Source organism: Geotrypetes seraphini, chromosome 3, assembly GCF_902459505.1.
Source record: "Geotrypetes seraphini chromosome 3, aGeoSer1.1, whole genome shotgun sequence".
Taxonomy (NCBI): domain Eukaryota; kingdom Metazoa; phylum Chordata; class Amphibia; order Gymnophiona; family Dermophiidae; genus Geotrypetes; species Geotrypetes seraphini.
This window is the reverse complement of record NC_047086.1, coordinates 116,322,807-116,344,005: the sequence shown is the minus strand read 5'-3', so window position 1 is coordinate 116,344,005 and position 21,199 is coordinate 116,322,807. Positions and strand designations below refer to the sequence as shown.

General features: G+C 39.4%; 1 protein-coding gene across 3 annotated transcripts in view; it reads left to right on the top strand.

Annotated features, from left to right (window-relative positions):
- Positions 1-3,172, top strand: part of CDC5L (cell division cycle 5 like) — a 175,799-nt gene extending 172,627 nt beyond the window's left edge. For all 3 annotated transcript variants that reach the window (XM_033935886.1, XM_033935887.1, XM_033935888.1), the window contains 2 exons: positions 822-1,034; positions 2,720-3,172. In XM_033935886.1, the coding sequence (XP_033791777.1) occupies positions 822-1,034; positions 2,720-2,824 (318 nt within the window). In that variant the 3' untranslated portion in view covers positions 2,825-3,172. The remainder of the gene's footprint in view (positions 1-821; positions 1,035-2,719) is intronic.
- Positions 3,173-21,199: the final 18,027 nt, after the last annotated feature.

Genomic DNA, 21,199 nt, shown 5'->3' with positions numbered 1-21,199 from the left:
AATTATATGAGCAGATAATGACTTGAAGTTGAATTTAATTAAAAAAATTTTCCCCCTTTTTTTAAAACCACATTAGATTTTATCGCCTGCCACAGCAGTATTAGCTCCAACACCCAATCAGCTGTAGCCAGCTATAAGTCTAACACAGCTTCATAAAGGGGGGGGGTTGTTTCTATGAAAAGACTGGTGTAGTAATAGTACAGAGAGCTCCTTTTACAAAGCTGCGCTAAGGCCTTAACGCGTGGAATAGTGTGCACGATATTGCCGCGTGCGCTAGCAGCTACCGCCTCCTTGTGAGCTTTTGAGCAGGCGGTAGATTTTTGGCTAGCGCACGCTAATCCGGTGCGTGCGCTAAAACTGTTAGCGCGGCTTCGTAAAAGGAGCCCATTAAGACAAATGTCCTTACACAATATAAGCAAAGCTGGCTGTCAAAAGCACTGCATTCAAGAAGGCGTGGGACATGCACATGAGATCTCTTGGGAAGAGTAGGAGGTGGTGGACGCTATGAATGGGCAGACTGGAAGTGCCATTTAGCCTTCATGTTTGTATAAATTATAGAATACTGCAATTTATGCACGTTTTTCAGCAATTTAGCTGTAAGCATTTTCACCCGCTTGAATGGCTGTCATATGTGCTTGCATCTAAACACATATATCCATTTATATGGCTATTCTTTAAAGAAAGGTAGTCACCAAATTTACTTTATAGAATAGGCTCCAAATAGACATATCTTTATAGAATTGCTCTCCATATGCTGGTGTGAAAAATTCAACTGATGATAAACTGATTTAGCTATTAGTATCACGATTTTCTGTCCTCAGATAAATAGAGGCCATATGACGACAGAAGCCAAGCGAGCTGCAAAAATGGAAAAAAAGATGAAGATTTTGCTAGGTGGTTATCAGTCACGGGCCATGGGACTTATTAAACAACTGAATGACTTGTGGGATCAGATTGAACAAGCTAACCTGGAACTACGTACATTTGAAGAATTAAAAAAACATGAAGATACTGCTATTCCAAGGAGGCAAGAGGTAATTGGAAAAATCTACTTAAATTGGTCTTAGAAAGTTAAACAAAATTAGAAATTGTAAGGTTATAAAAATCACACAATTGAGAATTGTATTAAAATGTAGTAAGTCAAATACTACTGTTCTCCATCGAACACGTATGTTAGTGGTTCCCACATCTGTCCTGGAGAACACCAACCGGTCAAGTGTTCAGGATATCCTCAGTGAATATTCATGAGATAGATTTGCTTGCAAAATATAACTCATGAATATTCATTGTGGAAATCCTAAAAATCTGACAGATTTAGGAACATGAAACTATCCTGAAAATATTGTTCTTTCTGTTCAGTCACAGCCCGCATTCCGGGAGTTGTAGAAATCCACAAACTTTTCTGAGCACATGCTCCACCCCTTTAGCTTGAGAGCTAGCAAACAATATTCAGTTACAATTTCTGCAAGCAATCTGTACAAAAGTCTTTGCAGTTGCTCTGCTTCTTTTTCTTATTTTTTTCACTTAAAGTTCATTTTCTTGTTGGATTCTGTGCCTTGATACCCTTTACAGGTGGTCCCCTGTCGGAGGAAAGGACGTAGTCCCGTGGTGCTGGACTACTGCTTCACAGAGAAACTCTGGTGAATCTGTGGAGCCAGCCTGCTGTGTGCCATTTCTAGACTCTGGGTCCCTTTCCTTGGGAGTCTGCTTGCCAGTGACCTTGTCACAGGTTTCAAGTTCAGGCTGTATGCGTCTGGAGTGAAATCCACCTAGGTTTTAAGGCGCAGGCTGCTTTTCCCTCCTCCAACCGTGTGGACAAGGATCCATGGGGGTGGAGGTCGTAGTCAATGGCTAGCTGGCTGGCAGTCTGAAGATTTCAAGTCTGGATCCATTTGGAGCTGTTTCTAAGGCAAAAAAATTATTTTCTTTCACACTAATGCTGTTTAAAGCTGCTGACAATCTGGCACTGCATAAATAAGTAAACCTCCTATGGGAACTTCGGGGGTGGCTTGTAAAATAATTTTATAAATACAAATAATACAGAGCAAGGATCAACAAAACCCCTGTCTCCCCCTCCCTTTCACAAATATCCCCTCCACTATTGTGAAAACTGAACAAACCAAATTAGTACAGAATTCTACAAAGAAAAATCAAGCTAACAGAATACCACAGTCACACATGGCAAGAATAGTGTTAGGAGAGAGCAACTAGGGCAATTGCCCCCTGGTCAGAGAGAGCCCTAAGCCAGCTGGAAGCTAAAGCAGCACAGCTTGGGCTTTGCGGTTCCCAGTTATGTGTAATACCAGCTCTTGTAGGATACATATTTCAAATCTGAAATATTCTAATCACAAAATATAAAATAAATTTATTTTTTTTCTTTTTGTTGTCTGGTAATTTTATTCTTCAAATCACATTGGTCTCAGGCTTTGATTTTAGGTTCCTTCTGTCTTCATCATGGCATGGCTGGCTCCTGAAGGTAAAATAGGCACAAGAGGAGCTGGGGAGAAGATGCTGAGTCTGACATGGGCGCAATTTTTTTTACTACAGGAGTAACTTTTCACCGCTTCCTGGGGGCAGTAAAAGGTCTTGTCCCCAGTTGCAACGTCCAAGCTGTCTTCTGTTGGAACATTAAGGGTCTCCGTCATATTTTTAAAACCTTTCCAAAGCATGCAGTGTTGTGACACAGGAAGCTTCATTAATTGCATTATTTTTCTTACAGTGTCTAAAGGAAGATGTTCAGCGACAGCAAGAAAGAGAAAAGGAACTTCAGCACCGATATGCAGATCTCATGATAGAAAAGGAGGCATTACAATCAAAATTTTAAGGCATGAAATTTGTTTGTGTTGTATAAATCCTTTGTGTACAGTAAAACATATCATTCATTGATGTGATAAATGTCTGAAAATGGAGCAGTGTCTATTATGCCATTTTTACTTTCCATGCTTTTGAACTGTCATTGGACTGTTGCTTGACAGTAAACAAGCAATAATGGGTAATGATTTTAGCCAAGTTATTTGTTGATTTTAAGGTTCTTGCTAATGTCAGTTTTTTTTTCTTTTTAAAGAAATACTCTCAACCCTGCTTGTGATGTTTTACCATTCTTAAAACTTCTGCCTGTTTGTTGGCTGTGAGCAATGCATGTGAAATAAAAATGAGAATATAAAAATATATAAAGAAACTTTTTGCATTTACTTGGAGTATTTTTAATAGCCTGGCGGTTAGAGCAGTAGGCTGAGAACCAAGAAAGAGAGGGTTCAAATACTACTGACACTTCTTGTCATCCCAGGTAAGTCACTTATCCCTCCGTTGCCTAAGGTACACACTTAGATTGTAAACTTCTGGAGATAGGGAGATTCATACTCCTACTTGAATGTAGCTCATTTTGAACCACTGCTGAAAGGCTAAATCTAAATTGACAAAGCATAGAGAACCAGAGGAAGCTCAGTTAGGCAGACAGAATAGATCAGTTGATTTTTATCTGTTATTTACAATGTTATGAATATGTTTTACTACCATTCCACTGGTAAAATGCTTTCATTAGCTTCGTGAGGGTTGGCTAATGGTACAGTTATAAATGGCTTCCTAAACCTTCCTGGATATTTTCTTGTTCATAAACTATTGGAAACTAACATATAAAAACTTTAAGAAAGTTTGAGTTAATGCATTTAAAGCACAGTAATAATAATGTAGTTATGCTATGGTCATTACTTTGATGGTATCCATTAGGACTACAAAGAAATAAGTGGGGGAAGGGACTGTGCATATCAGCCTCTAGAGAACAGGGGTGTCAAAGTCCCTCTTCGAGGGCTGCAATCCAGTCGGATTTTCAGGATTTCCCCAAGGAATATACATGAGATCTATTAGTATACAATGAAAGTAGCACATTCAAATAGATCTCATGCATATTCATTGGGGAAATCCTGAAAACCCGACGATTGCGGCCTTCGAGGAGGGACTTTAGCATCCCTGCTCTAGAACAAATGTAATTTATTAGGAACAATCATATAGTAAAAACATATCCCTTATGTAAATCCAAGCCTAATATAGAAAGCTTTCCTCAGGGGGTGAACTTGTAATCTGTAAAATGTAAAGGTGTATAAATGCAAGAAAATACAAAAAGAATAAAAGTATATAAAAAATCATATATAAAATCAAAATGAACCAATGATCAAAAATATACCAAATAGAATGTGTAAACCATACAAATTATTATAATAAAATACCGATGACATGAACATCGTTGAAATACATATAAATGCTTTTATATATATGAAACAAATCAGACATGTTTCAGCGCCATCTACCAGGTATGTTTGGTATTCCTAAAACATTTTTGAGACTGCTTTTGATTTACGTCTGATTTGTTTCATATGTATGAAAGCAGTTACAGTGTTCTCCCTAGCGCCTTTTAGCTGGGCGCTTCGCCTGGCTAATTTAGGTGAGCACCCGGCTGTCATCTCAGTCACAAATTTGCCTCAGCCTGACTTTTTTTTTTTTTTTTAAAGCGGGTTTTTAGCTTTACTTTTTTAAAAAATTTTCCTACTGCTGGTCGGTTTTTACGGTCGCAGTTGGAGGCAGAGGCTGCAGGCTCATTAAGACTGAGTGCGCGAAACAGGAAGAACCCCGACGTCGTGTTTGCTTTTGTTCTACTGCTTATCCCGCAAGACAGGCTGGACATTGGTTCTCCTGCACAAAGCAAAACCAATCAGAAAGAGGAGAGACGGAAGCTTGCAGCTCCGTGCTTCAGTAACTGTGGCTGGCACATGGTAAAGGAGGGAGAAGGTACCTAAGAGGAATAAAGCAAGCCCAATAAATTGATTCACTACAGGCTAAGGCAGGAGATAGGGCAGGGAGGGAAACTTACAACTTGGTGCTCTTGCTTGCTTTGGGCCTTCCTCACTGCCAGGTCCTGCCTACTTTCTGTTTCCGTGAAGACAGGACCCGGCAGCGAGAAAAGCCCAAAGCAAGCCAGAGCACCAAGTTGTAAGCTTCCCTCTGTCACTGACCTATCTCCTGCCTTAGCCTATAATGAATCTGCCGGAGGGGGGCCAACAGGGGCTGGGTGGGAGAGAAATGCCGCTGCTTCACCCAATTTGGGGGGTAAGGAAGACTAGAGAAGGGATAGGAAAGGAAAGAGAGATGCCAAGACCATGGAAGGGAGGGAAAGGAAAGGAGATACAGACCATGGAGGGGGAGGGAGAGATGTCAGGGCATATGGGGGGGGAAGAGACAGATGCTAGACCAGAGAAAAGGAAGGAGTGGAGATACCAGATAATGGAGGAGGTGGGGGAGATGGAAGGAGAGGAGAGAGATTCCAGGGCATGGGTGGGAGGGAAGGAAAACTAAGGAGACAAATGCCAGACCAGAGGGAAAGGAAAGAGAGGTGCCAGAGCAAGGCGGGAGAGGGAGACATAGGAGAGGAGAGAGATGCTAGGGCATGGGAGCAGGGAAGGGAAGGAGATTGAGATGCCAGACTATGGGGTGGAGTGGGAAGGAAGGAAGAAAGGAAATAAGGAGAGAGAGAGATGCCAGAGCATAGGGGAGAGGGTGTAGCCAAAAAAATGGAGAGGAGTTGAAGCTGAAATGAATCATGTACAAAGGAGAGAAACAGCACAGGATATACAGTTTATTGAAGGGACATAAAAAGAGGGAAGACGCCATATGGATGGAAAGGGCAGAGAGAGAGTGGACAGTGGATGGAAAGGTTAGAGAGAGAGGGCAGAGGCTGAGTGGAAGGGGCAAAGAGAGAGGGCAAATGTTGCATGGAAGGGAGAAAGGACTAACGCTGAATAGAAAGAAGAGTGAAGAGAAGAAGATTAAAGCAGAAATGACAAAAGGTAGAAAGAAAATTTTTTTTTGCTGCTTTATGTAGAATCAAGTAACGTAACTGTATTGATAAAAGTCTATAAATAGAAAATGGAAATAAGATCATTTTTTTGGACTAAACCCCTTTCCTCAGGTCAGGACAGGATACCATAACAGCAGTATACTGTACGGTCTTGAAGAAAGATTTGGCCTCTGAAAGCTAATTGAAAAATGGATTAGTCCAATAAAATGGTATTTTCTTTTTTCTCGTTATTTGTTTTATTTCTATTTGTTAATTTGTAAAGTAGTGATTGTTATGTATCAGTTTTTTTCATATACTGTCTTTATATTTTGCAAAGTATTTAGGGGACATGTGTCACTGTTTCTGCATATAATGCAACACCACAGAATCTGGTTTCTTGGCGGTTCAGTTTAACTTTTGTCTATATATTTCTATTTTTAGTTTGTGATTATTCCATATTGGGTGAGGGTGTATCTGTGTGTATGAAAAGGACATGGTTTTCTGTTAGCATCAACTGTACAGGATCAATTGACAATGCAGGATCTGGCTTGTTTAGTTTTACAATGCATGACCCACTCATCTTCTTTCTCCTCCATAGTGATTCCTCTGTCCTATTAATCTTTTTCTCCTCAACAACGCATTTCCGGTCCTATTAACTCTCCTCTTCCCCCCTCTTAAATTCAATCAATTTGTACCTCGCTTAATCTATTGTAAACCGCATTGAACTTAACGGTATTGCGGTATATAAACTGTTATTATTATTATTATTGCAGTGTTAAGATGCTGCCTTTTCCTAGGTGCACCCTTTTTGTGTGACTCATGGATTATTACTAAAAATAACTTTTTTAATATAGAGGAGGGGGTTGTTAAAAAAATGATCAGCACTGGCTGTTATATATACTAGGTATAGGTAGGTATTTATGGCTTTCTGGCTTTAGCATTAGCCTATATTTTGGTGGTAATAATATGTTGCACAAGTTTCTAGAAGGGATTATTAATATATACTAGGTACGCCACTGGATTTAATGACCCTATTCTAACTTTACTGTTGACGTAAGTGTTGTGTCTCCCCCCTTACAAAGAATTAAATTAAAGTTGTATTAATATCAAACAGCTTTCAAATGACATTATAAGCAAATAAAAATAAAATATTTTTAATACATTCCTAATTATTACCTGTATCTTTACTTAAACTGTTTTGCCCCAGCTCTTACTATGATCTTTATCTGCTACTTTTTTATTTTGCTGTAGTGCAATCACACAGGTCTCCTTCAAGGTTCAGTAGCAGCTCTCCATAAATTATGTGGAAGAGGTCTGGAAGTGGGGATCGCATCTATTTCATATCCTCAGTGAGACCTCAGGAAGGAACCTAGTGCATTTTCTCAAGGTGGGGATGAGTTTTCCTTTCTCTTGTGTAGTGCATTGATCCATTAGGGCCATGCATTCATTTTCAAACAAATCGGAAAACATGATAATTAAATCCATCTTTGGCTCATGTACTCTTTAAACTAGCCATGGAGCTGGGCTGAGGCCAAATTGTCATTTGAACATTTTATATAGGGAGCAAGGAAAGAAGCTTTTTATCAATCATCTAGAAGCTTTTTATCAATCATCTTGATGCTTTTTGGCAAGCAGTTAAACAAGCTATTCCTATCTGTCTTCTCCCAAATCCTATAGCTGATGGTGTCACAAATTCAACATTTTCTCTCCTGCATTCAGAGGAAAGGTAATGGCTTCAAAAAACTACTTTATTAAAGCAAAACAATAGAGAAAGCATCCAAAAACTACAGAAAAGTCTCTGAGAGAAAATCAGCCAGTAGCTGCACTATTTGTTGATATCAGAGAAAAAAAAAAATCTCGCAGGCTTTTTGGGTCTAGATAGTCTGCAAACTCAAATCAGAGAGAAAAGGAACCCAAAGAATGCAGGCTGAACAGATGGGCAAGGCAGACTAGCAATCATCTACTACTACTTATTAGATTTATGACATGCTGTAAATAAGTGATGCAGGACTAGATTCACTAAGCAAACCGATCATGTACTGATTGGTTTGCGAGCCCTTAGTGACCAGATTTCCCTCCTGCAGTATTCACTAACCTGTGTAGCGATCCGCTTCCGGTGCACGCATGCAAATGAGGGGAACTGCATGCAAAGTAGGCAGGGACGCGATTCACTAAACTTTTTTTTTATCTGACTGGGCTCACAAAAAGCGACAGCTCAGGACCAGTCGCTGAAGCCCTTTGCGACTGCCCTGCCTTCTGCCGCCCTGCTTTCTAACCTGTCAGGCCCATCTCCTTCAGCCCCAAATGAGCCTGCCTGCCAGCCCCGAACCCCCAGGCTGCCTGCCCCGATCTCTCCTGCTCTCTGCCCCCCTTCCCTGCAGTGCAAGCCCATGGTTTTTAAAACGGGGCTGCACTCCACAGTGCAGCACCAGCTTTAAACCCGCGGGCTCGCACTGAAGGGAAGGAGGGAAGAGGCTGCTGCCGCCGCAAAAGTTTAAAGTTTAAAAAAAAAGTCGTGACTAGGACAGGTATGCGCATTTGCGATCCATGCAGGCAGATGGGGGCGTTACTCCGATCGCCCCCATCTGCATATTTTAGGTTAGTGAATTTGTTGGACCTGCCTGAATTGGAAACAGATTGTTCCGATTCGGGCAGGTTAGTGAATCTAGCCCACAGTCCCTACTCTTCAGAGCTTAATTTAGTGTAGTGATACTGTAGTCTGACCAAATCACATTGCTTAGAAAATTAGAGGAGAGAAGGTTGTTTCCAAGAGATCTAGAGCCAGTGTATAAAGAGAATGGTTTCAGATCCTCTGTAGCTTACCAGCAAGCCAATGAGATATAAACAGCTGTAAGTCCCAGTGAAAATGTAAAAGATCAAATGTCTCCTTCCACCTTTCTCTGTCTTCAGTACAGGGTAGTCGAAGTGTCAGGAAACAAGTACCAAGTATGTAAAATTATTGCCAGCAGAGCTCAGTTGCAGGGGCACCCTTTTCCTTGCCGATGAGTATATATAGTGGGTTTTCCTAAATTATGATGATGAGTATATTCAATGAGATCTTCTAAATTATGATGTGAGGAATTTTTAGAATCGAGTTATAGAAATTTAGTTGTTAGCATGTGCTAGATGTTGATGGGGAAATAGTAGGGTAGATTTGATTTAAATCACGGTTTTCTACAGAAAGACTCATTTTTGCTGGTATAATTTTAATATTTAAAACCAGATGAAGGTTTCATTCTTTTGAAAAGTAGCTTTTCAGATTAGTTTCACAGTTATATGAAAAAATTATTGATTTGGTTATGCTACGAGGTCTGATAATTAAGTTCACGAACTCATCCTAGAAAAAGTACTACATAACCTTATTGCTGAATATAACTATGGTCACTTTCAAAGTACTTCCCTTGGGAAGCTATACACCGAAGCAGATGCTCAAAGCCCAGCAAGAAGAGGAGGCCGATCTTCGTGCACCGGCACCAACGCACAGGACATGCCGGTGTCCAGATGACAGTAGGCAGTGGCGGGGAGGGGTACCCAATCGCTGCGGGGGGGTGCCGGATCACGGGGGGGGAGGGTGCCAGATCGCCGGGGGGGGTCATAAATCGAGCCATGCTCAGTTTCCGAGGCGCCGATTTTGCGAATGTTTTGCTCGTCTTGCAAAACACTCGCAAACCGTTGCACTCATACTTATATATCAAACTTATAAAACCTTACTGAATTGTTTGTACAATGCTGCCAATGTAAACACATGGAGGCAAGTTTGCAAACTTGTCAGACCTTGTATTATAAAAAACATAGATAAATAATTATGAAATTATTGTGAGGTGAACCATCTCTAGTTTAATAGGTTAATCATTTGTATTTGGACAACTTTTTTGCTGTACTTTATTGAAAGAATAAAAATAATCATTACCTTAATAATTTAAATAGCTTTATTTAACCAAAACAATAACATATAGGATATGTATGTATTGTATTTGCTTAAACATCCATGTTAACAAAACATCTTTTTAAAAAACAGACTATCAGCAAGGTCAGCATATGAAAAACTTAAAATACTGGCTGCTGTAGCTCACTCATCTTCATTTTAATCTTGTATGTTCATAATCTGAAAAAGAAAGACAAGCTTTTCTGCTTTATCGTGTCCCAAGCAATTTCCCAATTTGGAATGAATGAGTCCAAAGGAAAGAATATTCTTTCTATGCCAGCAGAAGAAGCTACTGAAGTTAAAAGTGAGATCATTCAACAGTCTCGAAATCCAAGTGCTTAATAAGTGACCTCCACCAGTTCACCGACTTTCTTTAAAACATTATCAGCAAACATATTTCTTGAATGGTTCCCCTTAGCACTGAAGTTTATTATAGTTGGCATTACAGATGGATGATTCCTGGATATTCGTCATAGCTAACTCCTTCAGCCCTTAAGGTTTGACCCTAGTAAAAGATATTGACAATATTTGCAAGAAAATGAGCTGGAAATAGTGCTTGTCCTATTCAATTTTTTTAATGGTTGCAATTTAATTCTGTCATTGTGCAATTCTGTGTGCACACTCAGTTCCTTCCAAATTTCAACAGTATCAGCAATAAAAAAGCTATTTTTGTTTAAAGTGTCAGAAATGGGTTTCAGAATTCTCAGCATATCTTCAACATTTCCTTTAAGCCCCATATTGAGGATTTTGGTCATAACAGTGCCATCATTAGACTAGGCCAGTTCTTGATATACTGTTCAAAACAGTCCACTACAGAGATCCATCCTTAATCTTGTAGGAGCGTTAGCTTGGTTCTACCCATTTTTTTTCAGAGTTCCTGCTTTCAAAATGATTGTTACAGAAGTATTTAGCAATTTCAGCAACATTACGAGGGAATTGCTAAAAAGTTCTCAGCCCAACCAAGCAGACAATGAGGTGGAGCCTTGAAACTACAAGTTCTTCCACACTTTTCTTGATACTTTTTGTTTCATTTCATAGCATTGAAAAGAAGTTGTTTAAAGAAAAGTGTGGAACAACTTGTAGGTTTCATGGCACCACATCATTTTTGATTGGGCTGAGAATTTTTCAGTGGTCCCTTATAGTCTTTATTTCTAGGACACTGAAGACTTTGGCTAGGAAGTGCAGTAAAAGCACTGCAACCATATGTTATTAGCTTGATATTCTCTTTATGCTCTTTTAAATTTTTCATGGATACCTTTGCATCTGTGAATAAACTGCATACTAGGCATTTGAATTTTTTGTTCTCATTTTATTTAAGCTTTTGTTGCTACTTCCTGTAAGTATTCTGCTGCATGTGCATTTCCTGAGGTATCGATTGTTCTGCAAGAGAGACATTCCCTTCTTCCGTTATTATACAAGCATTGTGGACATTACTCCATCAATCAAGAATTAGGTTAACAGTTTTATTCTGAAGGCTTAGAAGGATAGGTTTTATTTTTTGCTGATGATACCAAGATTTGTAACAGAGTAGATACTGAGGAGGGAGTGGAAAATATGAAAAAGGATCTACAAAAGTTGAGGAATGGTCTAATATCTGGCAACTAAAATTCAATGCAAAAAAATGCAGAGTAATGCATTTTGGGATTAATAATCAGAAAAAGTCTTATATGCTGGGAGGTGAGAGGCTGGTATGCACGGATGGGGAGAGGGACCTTGGGGTGATAGTGACTGAAGATCTAAAGGCAAAAAAACAGTGCGACAAGGCAGCTGCTGCCAGAAGGATGCTGGGCTGTATAAAGAGAGGCGTAACCAGTAGAAGAACAAAGGTGTTGATGCCCCTGTACAGGTCGTAGTGAGACCCCACTTGGAGTATTGGGTTCAGTTTTGAAGACCGTATCTGGTGAAGGATGCAAGGCTTGAAGCAGTCCTGAGGAAGGCGGTGAAAATGATTGGTTTGTGCCAAAAGACGTATGAGGAAAGACTGGAAGCCCTGAATATGTATACCTTAGAGCAGACATGGGCAAACTAAGGCCCGCGGGCCAATTCCAGCACATTTAGCTTTTTAAGCCAGCCCAAGGCATTGTAGTTTGCCCTTGTCTGCAGTGTAATGCAGGGTTTCTAAACACTCAGTACAAGGGCCGCCCATCCATCCACTCACTGCCACTACTCGACTGCTATATTTACTTACAGCCCCATTGGTGCTGCAACAAAGGGAAGGGCCACAAGCCTTCTCCCGACATCAGTTGTGACGGAGAGAAGGTCCGGGATTGGCTGGCCTGGACCTCCTATGTCAGAATTGACATTGGGAGAAGGCTTCCCTTCATTGCGGCACCAGTGGGGCTGTAAGTAAATATAGTGGGCGAGCGGCGGCGGACGGGCGGGAAGCCAGCGGACGGACAGACAGGCAGGTGCCAGACCGGGAGGGGAAGGAGGAATCGGCGGCGGGTCTGCTTGGGGGCAGGCAGGTTTCAGCACAGCTTCGGGGGACGGCGGGAATAATTAAATGCAGCTGGTGCAGGTTGGCTTGGGGGAGGAAAGAAGGGGGCACTAAGGACATAGGAAGGAGGCACTAAGGATAGGAAGGAGGCACTGGAGCACCATGGACATATGAAGGAGGCACTGGGGCACTAAGGACATAGGAAGGAGGCAATGGGGCACCAAGGACATAGGGAGGCACAATGCGCAAAAAGAAAATTTGCAAGGATTCAGCAGCGGGCTCCTCTGTCAAATTTAAGAACCCATTGTGGCCCACGGGTCAAAAAGTTTGTCTACCCCTGCCTTAGAGGAAAGGAAGGACAGGGGAGATATGATTCAGACATTCAAATACTTCAAAGGTATTAACGTAGAACAAAATCTTTTCCAGAGAAAGGAAAATGGCAAAACCAGAGGACATAATTTGAGGTTGAGGAGTGGTAGACTCAAGAGCAATGTTAGGAAATTCTTCTTTATGGAGAGGGTGGTGGATGCCTAGAATGCACTCCCGAGAGAGGTGGTAGTGATGAAGTTCAAAAAAGTGTGGGATGAACACAGGATCTAGAATCAGAAAATAATAGTAAATATTGAAGAACACACTTGCACGGTCTGTGTCTGTATATGGCTGTTTGGTGGAGGATGGTCTGGGGAGGGCTTCAATGGCAGGGAGGGTGTAGATGGACTGGAGTGAGCTTTGACGGAGACTTCAGTAGATGGAACCTAAGAACAGTACCAGGCAGAACTTTGGATTCTTGCCCAGAAATAGCTAAGAAGAAGAAGAAAAAAAACAACAGATTTTTAGATTGAATCAAGTTGGGCAGACTAGATGCTGTATGCTAGATGCATTTAGGTCTTTATCTGCGTCATCTACGTTACTATGACCTGTTGCTCATTGCTCCATTTCTCTGTCATACACTTTATCCAGCAGTTTCCCTGCAACATCTGATCTACTGGGTGGACTGTATTCTGGTCTCAGTGACAGAGCCATATTAATGAAGTGAGGGGTTTCAATCAGACGCAAAGAAGAGTTTATCACACTTTTTCATAAATTACCTCTTTTTCTAATCTGCTGGGTTTTATCACAAGCTTATCTTGGATGGTTCTTGGATGGTCAGATTTTTTTTTCTTTCTTTTAGGTGATATATTGTGGATATGTGATGTATATGATGTGACTGAAACACTATACTGGAAAGATAATTCTGAAACTGTAAAACAGGAAGATAGTGATCTCGAAGGTGGATATTTTCCAGAATCCTTTAGGTTGATGATAGACTCCCCAAAACAAAAAATTCAATGCTGTTATTTTATTATTGGTATTATTTCTGCTTATTTAGTATTGCTCATTATACTCACTGTCACTCAATACTGCCCAAAAAAGGAATATTTGCTTATTTCAACTTTATACTTCATAACAACTGTATCAAAATGACAATAACATGCAGTAATAATAACAAATATATTTTTGCTCAAATATGACAGTTTCTCTAGGCAGTTTTTAAGATATAAGATACATGTTCCTTTTGTCATCTTTATCAAAATACTTCTCATAATGTTTCATTCGGGCCACCAGACCTTGCATTTCTTTGTTGCAGTGTTTGTATTTTGAACACTTGCCTGTTTTATCCAAAGATAAAGGAACTTCATTAAATTATTCATACATTGGGTCTCTTTTATGGCCTGCTGCCATTACTGTATAGGTTTTCTTCTCCAAGTAGAGAATAATATGATAAACCTCGGGTTATACACACAAAAATCCCAAGACTTTTGGAGTATTCTGCTCAAAAGGTTTTACTTTCATTTTTACTGCTTGTCCCTCCCTCCTTGCCACTTTTCTCCTTTTGTAGTTATGTAAACTTAGCACTTAAGAGGTAAGGGGTTGATTCTTTACACATCAATTTGCAAAGAAACAATGGAGCTAAGATCTTTTTCTCAGCTCTGTATATTTTATAACATTTTTGCTGTGAAGAAGCATGTTATTTCTGCAGGTAGAAAACACATGTTTGAGAAATACAAAACCAAGCATCTGTGATAATATCTTCTAGATAGAAAAATTGCCTATGACATTATGAGTTGATTAATGGAATTCATTTACCCAAAAATTTAAACATCGATGAATATGCAGCACAGCTTCATGCTGAAGCAAAATTCACCTCAGATATAGTTTTTATTGTCTTTTTAAATTTTTGTGTATGTTTTTTTCTTGGAAACAGTGTCAATATAGATGGTATATAAATTTTAAAATACATAATTAAAAACTAACCATCCCATTTTACAAAACCACATGAGGTTTTTAGCTCTGGCTGGCGCTCTGAATGCTGTGTGCTGTTTCGAAGCTCATAGGAACTTTTTGACCGTCAGAGCAGAGCATTCATTGTGCCAGCCAGTGCTAAAAACCTCTTGCACAGTTTTATAAAAGGTGGGGGGGGGATTAAAACAGATCTATTCTAAATAAAAATTAGATAAAAAAATTTTCTTTTAAATCATTGCCAGGACTCTGCTACTACTTCATGTACCAATCAACCAAACGTATTTTCCATAAAACTCTGATTTTAGCCTAGTCCTCTAGGATTGATGGTTATTGTATACAGCAGATGGAATTACAAGAGCATTTCTAAACATTGCATATTCTGAAGACTGTAATGACTGTACTCAGAAGCACTTATACTTTCATGATCGTACTAAGAGCAAACCAGAAAATCATGCCTGAAGTCACAAACAACCCCAGATTAGCATTTGAGATCTTTAGGCCTCTCTTACTGCAGCTAATTTGAGCGTTCATGTGTCAATTGGGAAAAATCTGTTCTTTTTCAAGAGTTAGAAATTACTGCTTTCTAAAAAGAAAATTATCAAAGCTGTTTACATAGGACTCCTTTTACTAAGGTGCGCTAGTGTTTTTAGCGCACAAACAAGATTAGCGCATGCAAGCCGAAAAATTACCACCTGCTTAAAAGGAGGCGGTAGCGGCTAGTGTGCGCCTTTGTAAAAGGAGCCCATAGTAATAAAAATACACATCTAGGAAGAAACTACAATAGCAAACAAGAGAAAGTAGCAAGAATTTGAATGAGCCACAAAACTTGTGAAATAAAGGGGTCCTTTTACAAAAGCGCGGTAGCGGTTTAACGTGCAGAATACTGCGCGTTAAACCGCCTGCCGCGCTAGTACCTAACGCCTCCATTGACGAGGCATTAGGATTTTAGGCTGCCCCGGGGGTTAGCGCGTGATGAAATGTCCAACGTGCTAATCCCCGTAGCGCGCCTTGATAAAAGGAGCCCAAAGTTTTTGGGACAGAAGTTAAAAATTGAACTTTTCAGTCATTACAGTTCAAAGTAAAAATCACCTCCTAATTGTCAAGCAAAGTGGAATGTTTTGCTTTTCAGAACCTGGATCACTTGCTACCTCATTGGTTGCAGTATGAATTCTAATTTATATCAAAACCTAAAAAGAAGAATAATTGGGTTATTCATCTGAAGCTGAGTTGAAAGTGTCATGCAGCAAGACAACCCATACAATGGCTGAAGAAGAAATTATTTTGTTTTGAATTGGCCAGTTCAGAGTCATAATCTAAATACAACTGAAGTTTTATGGCAAGATCTGAAACAAGTTGTTCTTACAAGGAAACCCTCAAATGTCAGGCCTAAATATATCTATGTGGGCCAAAATTCCATAAGGGAATGTGAGAAATTGACCAACATTTGTTTAAAAAAAAAAGTTGAAATTATTGCTGCTTGAGAAAGTGCCTCCAATTACTGAATGAAGGTGTTGAATAAAAAAAACTATATCCTTTTTGTATGATTTATTCAGTGAGATTATTTTTTTCTCTAGTAAGGGCTTAATTTAGGATTTAATCATATTTTGAATATAAATTATAGTAAAATACAGACTGTTCTACAGTATCCCATGATTTGTCTACTTTATGTTGCATATATTCTGCTAATCTATTCTGTTTTAAAAGGACGTAAGCCAGAGGACCAATAAAAGCATACTCTCGTATTCCCCCCCCCCCCCCGCCCCCTTCCCTTGGATAATAGAAAATTTAGCATCTTTAAAAACAAAAATCTCATTTGTGAAGACTGGAAAATATATGTATAAAACTAGCAATTAAATCTTTTTTTCTGTTAGCCATATTTTGCCCTCAGTAAGAGTAAGGCTCCTGGTCAGATAATTTTCATCACAGAGTTGTTTGATTCCACTGTGACTGTTTTTGGACATGTCCTGAAAAAGTTCCCAAAAGCTATAAAAAGTGTTCCTGGTGCAGCAGGAACATGTCCATAATAAATAGGCATAATTGGTGCCTGCATTGCCTGGTAACCGATCATGATCCCTCTCAATGTCTTCTGTGTTCTCAGATGTCAAAGAGAGGCATCAATGGTTTAGAGAAATAGTGTGAACAAATTTTTTGGCATCAAGTCCAGTCCATAGATTTTGGTGTCAGAATCACTGTGCTGCATCGACATTGAGAGTGTCCCGATCACCCTTGACTTGGAGCACTGATAGAGACCATTGAGATTGGTAATCCTTTAAACCCCCTGCTGAGGAAGAAAGATCATTTATTCCCATCCTGTTTGGCATTGAGAGTAAAAGGTGTCAGGTGGAGGCTATGGCCGCTTGTCTTTCAGCCCCTTTGGAGCATGGGGCTGAGAGCACCAATCCCACACAAAAACCAGTGGGAACGGACAATGAACACGCTACAAAAGTAAAAAAATATAAAAACAAAAGGACAAGCATCAACTGTGGACACAACACAGTATTATGTTTCGGTGAATCAAAACGCCTGCATCAGGAGTCACTAGTACAAAAACATAATAAAAGCAAATTATAAAATGCAGCATAATACAAATAAATGACTAAAATAATATCAATAGAACAATCAGATACCAGGGGGATGAGAAAAGTGAGACTGTGAAAGTGAATTATAAGATATTAAAAACCCACCAAGGTAAGTGAGAATAAAAAAAGGAGAGAAAAAAACTGACCTATAATGTTGTAATAAACAGGTGAGCAAGTCCTTTGTTAACACAAGGCTATATGATAAAAACACAATGTAAACATCAAATAGCACCAACCAATCCAGTTTACAAACAAACAACAAAAGACGACTACAGCAAACAATATCAAAACTAAACACACATAATGGATACTAAATAAATAGTGCTGCAAGCTGCAGCAAACTAAGGAATAAAAACCAAAATGAAAAAGACATTAAAAAAAGAAAATAAATGACAGCAAAGACAAATCAACTGAGTAAATTGGAAAAAACAAAAAATAATAATAAGCTAGTACACAAAAACTTTCTGAAAACAAAAAAGCCATGAAATAACTCAAAAACCTAAAGAAAGTAATGCATCCACGAGCGATAATACTGTTAAAACAGCCAGTTACTACTACCAGCATTATGTAAAAAACACCACCATCATATAAAAAAAGGACCGAGACTTATAAAAATACTTCAAACGAAAATAAGGGAGGGGCCACCAAAGTGAATAAACTAGAAGGGTGTAAGAAGTTAAAAAAAAGTGAAAACTGGGTAAGGCTCCTAAGATAAACATTCCTACACAAGGATTTAATATTCCAAAATCAAAGACGGGCCTATAAACCCATACTTTATGGTTAGGTACCTCCGTTGGAAGGCTATAATGTTAATAGACCGTGCATAAAGAGCCGAGCGAAAAAAACTTTAAATCCTTGTAAAAAAAAAACTCCGTGCAGGATATAACGATGTGAACAAATAGGATAATGTGAGTAAAACTTTTAAACTTAAAACAAAAAGATTTACCGAGGTCAAACCCACGCAGAAAAAAGTGAAACGCTGAAAAGCTATCAAGCAGTTCAAGAAGAACAGCCGGAAAATAAGCAATTTAAATAACAGCATAGAGCCACTCCCCCTGAAGAATAACATGATGGATGGATGGAGCTACAAAAGAATGCGGTCAAAAAACAAAAGAAGCAGGGAAAAAACTAAAAATAAAAAAAAATAATAAACTGAATGCTGACTACAAAAATCAGAAAACAAAAAGGGTATCCTATAAAAACGGGGGAATGAGCAAAGGTAAACCGCTCAAAAACATGATTGACAGAAAGGCGGAGCTACAAAAAACTGCACCAGAACCATGGTGGCCTCCATTGCGGTGCCCTTAATCTGTTGGTATATTTTATCCTGAAACATGAAATAATTCTTTGTTAGTGCTATGGTAACCATAGTGAGCACCAGATGATTGGGAATCCTACGATATATAGTTCTATTTCTAATTGTATTTTCTATAATAAGAGCTTCTAATTGTGGAATATTTGTATATAATGATACTATATCTAATGTGACCAGATGAATGTCTGAAAAATGCCCTTTATAATCATTTAACAGGTTAATGAAATGTGATGAATCTCTCACGTAGGACTGAATCTGCGGAATATAGGGTTTTAAGAAGAAATCTACAAAAATAAAAAGGGGCTCCAAAACCGAGCCATTTCCTGAAACAATCGGCCTTCTTGGTGGATTAAGCATGGATTTATGAACCTTTGGGAGTGTGTAGAAAGTAGGTATAACAGGTGTTTTCATAATAAGAAAATCTCTCTCTTTTTCAGTCAAATATCCAGCTGCACAAGCAAATTTAACACCAAGTCATCAAAAATGCAAGGCCATCAATTTGCTTGACTTCTTTGAAGGTGTGAATATACATGTGGATAAAGGTGAGCCAGTTGATGTAGTGTATCTAGATTTTCAGAAAGCTTTTGATAAAGCTCCTGAGAAAATTAAAGTCATGGGATAGGTGGCAAAAGTTCAGTTGTGGATTAGGAATTGGTTATCAGATAGAAAAATAGGGTTAAATGATAATTTTTCTCAATGGAGGAGAGTAAACAGCGAAATGCCGCATGGATCTCTACTGAGACCAGTGCTATTTCACTTATTTATAAATGATCTGGAAATTGGAACAACTAGTGAGGTGATTAAATTTGAAGATCACACTAAACTGTTAAAATGCATGCGGATTGTGAAAAATTGCAGGCAGACCTTAGGAAAAGCTTTGTGAACAGTGAAACCATGTAGTGCTGTGAAAGCTTTCACAGTATTTTGTACAGCACAGTTTCACTGTTCAAGAACCTTTATTATACAGCATCACTTCAGTACAGTTCCTCTGAAGAAGGCGTCTTCTATATGCCGAAACTGGGATCCTTGTTGGGACCTACTGTTTTTTAATAAAGACTGTTTTGGTTGAAAAGACATCCCCCTGGCTTTTGTTTGTTGTTTTGCTATGTCTAGGTGGCCAGTCCATCACTTTGCTGGTCCCTCCCAAGTCCAAAAGGTCTTGTTCTAGGCTTTTTTGACTTGGATGAATTTTTGGAAGAGAATGGGGTATAAAGATGGACAACTTAGTGGTCTGGACGATCAAATGGCTGGACATACAAGTAGACGATTCTTGAAAAAAAAATATTTTGGACGTATTTTTCAAGAATGGACTTTGGACATGTCCGACTTTGAACAACTAGCAACTTAGGCCCAAAATGGACTTGGACGTATTTTTTTATTATGTCCCTCCACATTAGCGTGTAAATATTGGCAATATATTAGGATTTTTTGTTTGTTTGTTTAATGGGATGACTTACATGTTCAAAGATAATTTGTAATCATCCATTATTTAGAAAAAAATAATATTGATGGTAAATATGGCATAACAAACTTGAATATAGGAACATGTCTCAACTTAAGCAGGTAATGGGCTACTTCATTAATCTAACTCATCATAAAAAAGAAATACGCACACATATTCCCCACTCTCTCCTCACAAGCATATACCCCAATCTCCCATCCCTGTTGCTTAAACTGGAAAAAGAGACCCAGATGAAGGTAGCTAATAGGTATACCTCCCACTGCCAAAATAATAAGAGAAATTCAAATGTGTTAAGAGAAAAATAACTGCCTTAACAGTTTTCAAGAAAAGAGACAGTAAGGCTATCGTGAAAATACATCCATGCTAGCATAACATAGAGAAAGTACATATAGATGTCTGAACTGCCAGACAGCAGTTATATTTATGTATCCATCTGACTCAGAACTTCCTGGTTCTGAATAAATTTTTCCAATTCTTGTTCTGTGAATGTCTTGGTTTGATTTTGCTATGTAATTATTCTAGCTGGTGCAAGAAGGCCATAATGTTCTTACAGCACTTGAAGACAAGGCCTAAATGCCGTTGGACTGGAGGACGGCTAACGTCATTCCACTCCACAAGAAAGGCTCAAAGATGGAGACAGCAAACTACAGACCAGTGAGTCTAACATCGATAGTGAGCAAACTAATGGAAACTCTAATCAAACACCAATTAGATAAGATCCTGTATGAGGAGAATCTACGGGATCCCCGACAACATGGATTTACTAAGGGGAGATCCTGCCAATCCAACCTGATCAGCTTCTTTGACTGGGTAACGGGGAAGCTGGATATTGGGGAGTCCCTGGACATTGTGTACCTGGACTTTAGCAAAGCATTCGATAGCGTACCACACCGCAGGTTACTGAGCAAGATGAGTTCTATAGGATTAGGTAACACATTGACGAAATGGGTTGGGAGCTGGCTTGGAGGTAGGCTCCAAAGGGTGGTGGTGAACGGCACTCCCTCCGAAATGACGGAGGTGATTAGTTGAATACCACAGGGCTCAGTCTTGGGCCCAATCCTATTCAACATCTTTATAAGAGACTTGGCAGAAGGGCTTCGAGGTAAAATAACATTATTCGCCGATGACGCCAAACTGAGTAATGTAGTGGGCAAATGCACAACAGACGAAGATTCAGTGCCCGACAACATGATGCACGACCTACTCCTACTGGAGCGATGGTCTAGGACATGGCAACTCAACTTCAATGCCAAAAAATGCAAAGTTATGCACCTGGGCAGCCAGAATCCATGCAAGTCTTATACCCTTAATGGCGAGATCCTAGCAAAAACGGTAGCAGAACGAGACTTGGGGGTAATCGTCAGTGAGGAC